Genomic DNA, 9,717 nt, shown 5'->3' on the forward strand with positions numbered 1-9,717 from the left:
CGAGGTGTGCAGCCGCAAGTTCCGCCAGTCGAACCAGCTCAAGTCTCACATGCAGATCCACACGGGTGTGAAGCTGTACAGCTGCCAGCGCTGTGGTCGTGGCTTTGCCGACTCCCGGCCGCTCAAGAAACACCGCTGTGGAGATGACGACCCAAACGCGCCTCAGAAACAAGGTGAGAAGTTCACCTGGACGCAGGAGTTCCCAAACCAGTAACTGTGACATGTCACTGGATGTCTTTGAAAAACTCTGGATCCTTCTGATGAGCTGTGTTGTATTGATCGATCGATGAGGTACATTCTTTGGTATGTTTTTTTTTTTTTTTTTACTGTTTATGTTTTTGTTTATGATTGTGACTGTAAACGTAAATAAAATACATGGAAAAACACTGCGTTAAATGGTCCAGATGTCATCCTTTAAAAAATCAGTTATTTACAGTTGCAGAGTTGAGATTGTCAGTAGCTAATGATCATAATGTGAGTGTTTGTGGTGTTTAACAGTTGGCATACATCACTGTCGACTCATAACTAAATACATACATACGTGCGGTGTTAGGATCGGTGAAGCATGAAAGTGTTCTTGAAGGGATCGCCAGTTTAGGCTGCGCATGCGCCCCCTGCAAACAGCCATTTTACGCGGGTGTGTGGAGCTAATGGGTCGATGGTGCTGTAATCTGCTCCGTGTCCCGTGATTCTTGGGATTCTGTGACCATGAAGCACTGTTCTGTCACGTTGAGCTCAGACGCTCTGTTGTGATTTGCTTGTGTTATGTTTGACGTCTTGGCCTCCCCGGATTGTGACAGCCTTCTCATTAACCGTTGGCCCAAAGCTAACGTTAGCATCACCTGAAGCTACATTGCTCACATAAGGAGTTCGTAGGTGAGTTCCACGGAGACAATTTAGTTTGAAAAATGCTCCTACCGTGACTGTCGGCCAAAACACGGTGTTACTTTTGTTCACAGACTGTTACGCTGTCGTAAATAACTTTATTAGCCATTGAAGCTAACCCTAAACTCATGCTGCGTTCAAGAACACAAGTTGTTTACTAGCCCGAGTGAGCACACACTGATTCAGCCACCCTCATCGATTCTACTAACATGGTAATGTGTTTCTAATCGATGGTAAACAACTCCCACTTTAACATTTTAAAAGACAAACAAGGGGTTAACACAAATAATCCCAATGAAAGACAAGTGGTAAACATGAATGACAACATTTACTTTTTTATTTACAATAAAGACTAGTGGTAAACTCAAACATCCACTTTTCTATTTACACAAAATATGTCGTTAACCAAATTAACATAAGTGTTTTTAATTAAGAATGTGCTGTCAGAATCTCATGCAGTCTCATACCTAAACAACATCTATTTGCTTTACGCCATTTACATTTAATTTATCTCATCAACTGTAAGATAAGAAAAAAATTGCAAACCTAGTACAAACGTGCAAGTGCACGATCACTGCACCAGAGTGTGGGTAGATTCTGTTTAAAACATGGAGCTCAAACTGGTTTGTCCTTCAGGCTGGTCTTCTACAGAGGAGGACAATGTCAAAGAGCAGGAAGAAGAGGTCCCAAGTGTCCGACGTAGAGGCGGACAAGTCAGATGAGGGAGCCAGGAGAGAAGGTCCACCGCCTCTGGATGAGTGTCGCTGTACTGTGTGTCTGGAGATCTTCTTGGAGCCAGTTACACTTCCTTGTCGCCACACTTTCTGCAAGGTAACACACACACACACACACTATCGCAGCTATTGCTACTGTTATTACAATAAAACCTGATAATAAATGCATAGTTCAGGATGTAAAAAGTGTAAAAGTGTGAAACTGACTACACTTAAGGTTGTAAAGGTATGAAAATTAAGTTTTTTCGGTATAAAATAATACACTAATACATTGAGATATTTGCACCAAGATTTATATTTAAATAGTTATTATACATTAACATTATTTATAATCATAACACGCTGCAAAATAGAGTGAAAAAATTGGTGAAAAATATCTATAAAACATTAAATACAGACAATAGAAGACATCTGAACTGTGCAATGTTAATAATAATAGCACTTGAGTAAGAAAATTGTTGGCCAAAACCAAATATCCGGAAACACTTGGCCGAAAACCAAAACAGAAATAAATTATTATGCCAATTCTGTAACATTCTTTTATTTAATCTAATTTGGTTGTAAGTTATACATTTAGAAGAATGCAGTTACATCACATGACTGTCCTCCCCTCTGTTTCTCACTGTCTCTGTCTCTCTTTGTCCTGTCCGTGTCTATTTGCCTCCATCATAGACTTGTTTCCTGGAGTCTGTGGACAAAGCGGCATTGTCCTGCCCACTGTGTCGGCTGCGTGTGTCGACGTGGGCTCGTGTAAACAGTAAGAAAAACACGCTGGTCAACGATCACCTGTGGCGGCAGATCCAGACCCATTTCCCTCAGCATTGTGAACGTCGCCGTTCAGGACAGGGGGAGGAGGACGATTTGGGAGGTACCAAGAATCCAAAAATGCGTTTCAATCATAGATCAATTCATTTTAAAGGTATCTTTTCATTAAATTAAAAAAAAAAATACCCTGAGATTACGTACAAAGTCCCCACTTGAGAAGTTGCTGGTTATAATAAGTGAATGTTCAGTGACAGAGAAAAAAACTTACACATACTTATTGGAATTGAACTCATCTTAAATAACGAGTTGGAGCACAATTTCAGTTTTTGCAGATTCTAAGTGATTTTCTTTGTGTATGTGCATTTGTGCAGTGTCGTGTGTTCCCACACTCAGCCGCCCTGGAGAGCTGCAGCGGGAGTATCAGGACCAAGTCACTAAGGTCAGTATAAATGTTATACAGAGCAAACTAGCATGATCATGTTCACATGTGCCAGTGTCAGTGTGATGGTAGAAACAGACACATGGCTAGATTTGTTATAAGTGAGCCATAACCATGAAGGAAAGTTTCAGTTCTAGGATCGTCTATCAATCGCAATGGTTTGTCTTTTCCTCAGATGACGGAGGAGAAGAGAGCACAGGATGATGAGCAGAGGAGAGAGAGTGAGATGTTCATCCAGACACTGTTGGAGGAAGAGCAGACAAAGCTGAGGGAGGAGGAGAAAAGGCGTGAGGAGGACGAGAGGATGGCAAGGCAGCTGAGCAGTGAACTGGTCGGTGACATCACACTCTGGCACCATAGTGTTTACTCTGGAGCCGATTTAGCACATGTCCTTGGAGATTGACGGGTTTTGTCCTCTGCTCCTCCTCAGAACGCCACTCCAGAAAGCCGACGTCCTGCTGACATCACTGCTTCATCGAAGAAGAAGAAGGAAGCCGTCGTTGGACGGATTGAGAAGTAGGATGATTTCAGATTCAGAACCTGAACTAGGGTCAGAACTGAACCTGGTTCAGGTGCGACTGAAGGTCAGATTCCAGGTGTCTGTCAGTGATCTGATGGTGGTTTGTGTTTCCAGGTTCTTTGCTCGTCCCTTTAAGCTGTTCTCAGACTGTAGCCCCGCCTCCACCTTAACATCCAACAAGGTCAGTTCATGTTGACATGTTTGTTTTGAAGTTGGTGTTGTGATTCATGATTAATCCAGTTATTTTATCCACGCTGAGGATGCCTCAATCTGTTGCTGAGGATGCCTGAAGGCAGAAAGTGTGACAGAAAGCTAACTGTGGCTTTACATTGAGCGACAGACATGACATCACTTCAAATATTGAATCAGAACTGTCAGATAAAATGTGAATGTGAACATATTTAACATGTGTCCTTGTTAATTAGGTGGGCATGATTAATCAGTGGTCCAGTAATCATCTCATGTTATTCTGACTGGGTTTTTAGGAGAACATCATCTCTGATCTGGACCGTCGTGAACCAACAACAAATAGAACTGAGGTGACACACAGTGGTCACCTGACAGCTCCAACCCCGCCCACAAAGAGGAAAGTCTCTGAACTGGAAGGGATGGATGAGGACAACACGAAGGCAATGGCCAAACGAGGCTGTCACACTTCCTCTTGCCTGCAGGGGGCAGTGCTGTCCTCCGAGGTAGCGGCTGAGTGGGAGACAGAGCTTATGAGTAGACGGCAGCAGGAGGAGGAAGATCGGCGCCTCGCTCTGCTGCTACAGAAGGAGCTTGACCAGGAAGAGAAACGAAAAGCGAGCGACCGAAGCAAAGGGTCAGCTGACGCCTACCTGCTTCGACAGGGCCGAGAGAAGAGGGCGGGGCCTGGCAACAAAACGCCAAAGACGCCCAGTGGTAGAACTTCAAAGAGCTCCTCCTCTTCTTCCCCCTCTTCTTCCTCCAGGACATGCAGTAAACAGACAACCCTCACTGAGATGTTCTCCAGCAGATGAACCCCCCCCCCCCTCAGACACAAGGACAGTTTACAGACTTCATTTGAAATGTGGTTTCATGAGATACGAACACATTGTCAGTTCCTCATACAACCACAACTCAAATTATGAACTGTCACTTTAAACTGCAGCCCCGCCTCCTGATCTATCTGCAGTGAACATGTCGCAATCAAGTGCTCCTTCTTAGACATTTATAGACGATTTATTGTGTTTTTTTTGCAGTTGTGGTTTTGGCATGTGACCTCAAGGTGTAAATTTTCTGAGAATTTTTTTAAACGTGTTGACGTTGACAGCCGAGACGTGTTATGTCACTGTTCATTTGCAGAGAATAAAAACAGGAAGGAATGCCACCATTGTTGTCTGACAAAAAACTTAATGTATCGGTCAGTGCGTTGTGTCTCAGAGGCTGCACTTCCTGTGACGGACTCGATGATGTCACCCACACCAAAGAAGAAGTGGTTCTACTCTGTGGTCATGTGACTCATGTCGCACGGCACAGGAGATGCTGTCCTATGACTGAATCTGCCAAGTCATGTGTCGGGTGACATCTGATTTATACTCAACACAAGAAGTATTTCCCGTTATGCATCATACAATTTCCTTGTGTCGTCACCATCATATGTTGTCGCACATCTCTGTGTTGAACACACTGACCACCTCTCAACATCGCTTCCTCTTCATTAACATCAATTTCTTCACCAAAATGGCTCAGTAACTGTGTGATAGGTTGTTTGGTGATGGAGCTAACCAGAAGAGATGACCAGTTTGTGGAGTCCTAGCTCTTGAGTTGATAAATAGTTGTGAGACCTAGCAAGTCCTAATGCTAACATCTTACTCTGAAACTCTCTGCTCTTCACCAGACAAATATAACAAGTATGTCGGTCTATGATAGTGTTACTTGACTGCATCAAGGACACTTGGAGCTGCATGGTGCAGGAACAGCAACAGCTGTGATTGGCTACATGCTTGTAGTGTGACAGTTATGTAGGTGAGCCATGGTTCGAAGGGACCCCTGAATGGGCTAAATCAACGTCGTGTGAACTCTTTTGACAACGATTGAATGAGGCAGACATTTGTTGATATTTTTAAAAGTTGCACTGCAGCTTTTACCGACGGTCAAACTTGAACTCAAACTGAGTCAAACATCCTATATGCTCACTGAGCTATGACTCAACGTTTAAAAAAGGAAAGACTGGAAATAGAAAAAGGTGAAGTGAACTAAACGGAAGTCAGAACCAAGTTTTAGGGTCAGTTCAGCAAATCCCTGAACATAATAGTGTGTTTGGATTAAGTACTAACTGGTTATGATTTAGTTTATGGATTGCACGACTTCAGACTTTGGTTGGGTTTTACTAAAGGAATGGAAGTCCATGCAGAGTCCTAACAAGTGTAACTGTGCAAACTTATGTGTGCATTGAAATGTGTGCGTGAGCATTTCTCTCTATCCCTCTCTCCCTCCCTCCCTTCCTCCCTCCCACTTCTCTCCATCGCTATATATAAATGTTGTTCCTCAGTCCGTCAATCATCTTCTGACCGTCTGATTGTCACGGTAAGTGATCTCTTATGAATTTAAATTTGTTTTGTTTTTGTTGATGAGTTTACATAATAATCAATTGGGCTCGCTCAAGTTTTGGGGTCTCCAGTTTGACTGAGGGACTAGAGTAGTGGGTAAATACAGGTGTTTACCCTTTGTGGACTGATGACCTGTCCACAGTTGTTATGACTGTGCTGTCCACTTACATCTGAAGGACAAGGTCTTTTGAAGGTAAAGAGAAGACGGATAAATTGACAGATGAAGATGTTTTTGTGAACCTGGAAAGTCACAAGCTACTGTACCAGCTTCTTCCAAATGGCCTATGTTCTCCCCTCAGCAGAGCAAGTAACGTTCAAGGGATAAATCTCTGGACATTATCCAAAATTTGGCGTTCATATATGAGGAAATGGAGTAGCAGAAGACTTTTTCCCTCACTGTTGGACAACCTTTTTTTAACAGAAAACTGAAGTTTGTGTAACTCTATAAAACGCTCACTCTCCCACACCAAAGTCCCGAGGAGAAAAAGGTTGATTTTTTTCCAGTAAGGCACAAAGGATTTGTTGATCCATTGCTGCCTACATCATGAGATGTTTTATTTTATTTTTTATTTATCCTTTATTTAGCCAGGAAGGTCCCGTTGAGATGGAAGATCTCGTCTCCCAGAGAGTCCTAATATGACAAATAGTTACAGAAACGAGACGATTTCAGATAAGAAACTCACAACAGAATATAAAAGTTAAAAGGAGGTAAGTGTCTGTCATGAAATTACGATTTACACCTCATTACATCAATGACCGGTAGACTAGCAGCTCCTGTGTCCCTGGAAGCTTCAAATACTGATTTATCCCAATGGGCCTTTTTAAAAAAGTGAGGCAAACTCCAGCTTCAGTGAGGCTCACAGTGACATCAGTGCTCACTGTGTTGATACCTAATGCAGCCTCCAACAAACCTGAACTATCCCTTTATGACAGACACAACAGCATCTGTGTCAGTGTTCAATTGACCCCCCAAACAACTCGGTCACACCTGGGTTCAAGTGAAACCATCATCCTGAAACTGGGAGTCGAGGGCGGGGGCTGAATGGTGATAATGACTCTGTGTTTTCATGTCCTTCATTCACAGATGTGTGTTTCGAGGTGTCTGCAGTGCGTGGGTGTGTCTCTGGTTCCCCTGGCGATCGTCTGCATGTTGTCCAACATCCTGCTGCTGCTTCCCGATCTGGATATTAAATTCTTGCTGGAGGGTCACGTGACCAGAGAGGCCACTTGGGCCACAGGCCTGTGGGCGTCAGGGATCATGGTGTGTTTCATGTGATAAGTGTGTGTGTGTGTGTTTGTCAGTTGACTTGCTTATTGATGATGATTGTGGTCACTGCGTGTGTTCAAGTAAGTTTATTTCAGTCATGAGAATGTCAAGTTTAGTGCTTATTGTACAATTCAATTTAAAATATGGTCAAAGCCATAAATAGATGAACACAAACTTAAAACACTCTTGTCTTATTGCATTGTGAATAGAAGAGTATATTGTGGTGTCATCCTCCCACCACGTTTCATGACCTAAACAAAAAAAAAGGACACTATTCACTTGTTATTTTAACAATTGTGGAAGTGTCTTTAGAACATTGGAATTCAAATGAAACAAATTTGACAGTAAAATCTTTATTAAAATAGTTTCTGTTGCTACAGCTAAGCCGAGTTAAACCCACTGTGATCTATTTTCCAGGAAGTTAAGGACAAGTCTCAGTCAATAATAGTCTCAGATCATTCATGTCTTCTTTGTTGTCATCATTGATTGTTGAAAATCTGATTTCAGGTTCTTGTCGGAGCGCGAGCAATTCTCCTCAGTAGCAGAACCAAAGGTTGCTGTGCATTCAGGACACAGGTGAATGGACGTCCCCTTCTTCATCATCTATGTCTTCAGCATCATCTTTGTCTTTGCCCATAATTTCAACCTCTCATCTTCTCTTCATCCTCTTTATATCCCCTCACCCTTTCCCCCTTCACACTTTCAATCAAAGTCTCCATCCTCTAATGTCTTCAGATAAACGTTTCTCTGTGTCCAGATGCTAAGGCAGGTGTTGTCCTCCGTTCTCTGTCTCCTGGCGGCCTCCACGTGTTGTCTTGTCAGCGTCACTGGTCTTGTTCAGGGTCCTCTCTGTCTCTACAATTCCACCACTGGTCAAGCTTGGGATGTCCCCCTGAAGCCCAGTCCCGACAGGTGAGACACCAACATGCAGGTGAACCAAGTCCTCCGGATGTTTTTACACACTGCTGACTTCCTGTCTCCGTCTGTCCCTGTTGTTTCTCTCTGTTTGTATGTATGTCTCTGTGTCTCCCGTTTGTCCTTCAGTCCAACTCCATACTTGTATAACAGGACCCTTTGGTCAGTCTGTCTTCAGCCCCATGGGGTGGTCCAGTGGAATCTAGTTCTCTTCAGTGTGATGGGAGGCGCCAGCCTGCTGCAGAGTGCTCTCTGTGCTTCCAACATCCTCAACACGCTGCTGGGACTGATCGTGGGACCAGGTCTTTGCCAGAACCAGGTCTGTGCGCACCAATGTCCTGACTGTACCTGATTCTGGGTTTAGACCTTTAGGCACAAATATATGCACATTCTATTTTTTAGTTATCATTGTTTGCACAAACAGACATGATCTATAGCATCTCATGTTCACATGTTCTGGGACCTGACCCAACCTGTGAGGCTCCGTCGGGTCCATTAGATCCCAAGTAGACCCGACAGGCTCCAGTGGAGTGTCTGCATTCTTGATTATTTATTATTATTATTATTATTATTATTATCATTATTATTATTATTATTATTATTATTACTATTATTATTTACCATCAGCAGGTTAGAGGTTGCTAAGATTGGTACATGGCATCCAATGTAAATTGAAAAGACACCACGTGTGAAATAGCTGCGATCTGGTAATGTCACTGCCTCAGAGTCTGAGATCAGGGTCGTTAGAAGTTACTCTCATTCATTTCAGTGTGTGTGTGTGTGTGTTTTACAGGTTTCTCCAGCTCCTCGTGGATCTTGAAAAATGTCAGCAAGTATTTTATTGTGGTGGGCTCCTCCGTTTTACTTTGAAAGCACTGATGCACTTTATATGAACAAAGTAAACATAATGATGAATTATGTTTTTATTTATTTGTTTGCAGTCTAAAGAATAAATGTGGAATAAATAAACTATGATTTTTATTTTATTTTATTTTATTTTTTTTTTGGGGGGGGGGGGTAATTGTTGTTTGATCCGAGTTACTGATTAGGCCTATTATTATTATTATTATTATTATTATTATCATATCATTCATAATGATATAATTAACACAGGAAAGTGCCAGGAGGAATGTTATTTACTCATTGGGCAACATGCATATCAGGTTTAGTCCTGGCCAGAACTAACTTTGTTCTTGTTCTTGCCACCTCAAGAAAAACAACAATGTTCTCTATTGTGAAACATCACAGGCTGTAGTTTGACTAGCTTTAGTAGCTTTAGCCGCAGCATCTGCCGCAACCCACTAATGGATCCCAACCCATTGCAAACATAACTTAACTAAACAACAAAACTTTCCTGGAGTCTTTCTGGACCCACGTCTCACTCTGTGCAGGGTAACAATCATTTTCAAAATAAAATCATGTAACATCTTCATGTCCATGTCAAACGCCAACTCTCTCCCAATGAATTCACATCAAAATCCTACCATTTCTACATAAAGTATAAACAAATAACGTGTCCCCTGCAGGTACCTGTAGCCTCAGACCCTTCTGCCATTTAAGAAAAAGTCTTTTAAATACATTTGATAAGCTGCACAAACAAATACTAGATTTTTTTTGTC

The 9,717-nt window shown here is 42.4% G+C and overlaps 2 protein-coding genes across 2 annotated transcripts; both read left to right on the forward strand.

Moving 5' to 3' along the window:
• Positions 1-640: 640 nt before the first annotated feature.
• Positions 641-4,637, forward strand: rnf168 (ring finger protein 168). The gene is made up of 8 exons (XM_083886566.1): positions 641-876; positions 1,522-1,716; positions 2,292-2,487; positions 2,756-2,823; positions 2,999-3,154; positions 3,254-3,339; positions 3,458-3,524; positions 3,829-4,637. The coding sequence occupies exons 2-8, from the start codon at positions 1,546-1,548 to the stop codon at positions 4,342-4,344; spliced, it is 1,260 nt and encodes a 419-aa protein (XP_083742692.1). The 5' UTR covers positions 641-876; positions 1,522-1,545; the 3' UTR covers positions 4,345-4,637.
• Positions 4,638-7,000: 2,363 nt separating this feature from the next.
• Positions 7,001-9,657, forward strand: LOC310925108 (transmembrane 4 L6 family member 5; the record flags this gene model as incomplete). Its single annotated transcript, XM_083886978.1, has 5 exons — positions 7,001-7,177; positions 7,691-7,759; positions 7,941-8,095; positions 8,228-8,417; positions 9,625-9,657. 5 exons carry the CDS (start codon positions 7,001-7,003, stop codon positions 9,655-9,657), a joined length of 624 nt encoding a protein of 207 aa, XP_083743104.1.
• Positions 9,658-9,717: the final 60 nt, after the last annotated feature.

This window comes from Microchirus variegatus (assembly GCF_963457635.1).
Source record: "Microchirus variegatus genome assembly, chromosome: 3".
NCBI classification, from domain to species: domain Eukaryota; kingdom Metazoa; phylum Chordata; class Actinopteri; order Pleuronectiformes; family Soleidae; genus Microchirus; species Microchirus variegatus.

What these genes read in the sequence shown, in the direction of transcription:
- rnf168 (XM_083886566.1), top strand. Translation starts at nt 1,546, where the DNA reads ATGTCAAAGAGCAGGAAGAAGAGGTCCCAAGTGTCCGACGTAGAGGCG. An exon ending in ATCAGGACCAAGTCACTAAG is followed by an intron (nt 2,824 to 2,998) that starts GTCAGTATAAAT and finishes TCTTTTCCTCAG; the next exon opens with ATGACGGAGGAGAAGAGAGC. An exon ending in GGCAGCTGAGCAGTGAACTG is followed by an intron (nt 3,155 to 3,253) that starts GTCGGTGACATC and finishes GCTCCTCCTCAG; the next exon opens with AACGCCACTCCAGAAAGCCG.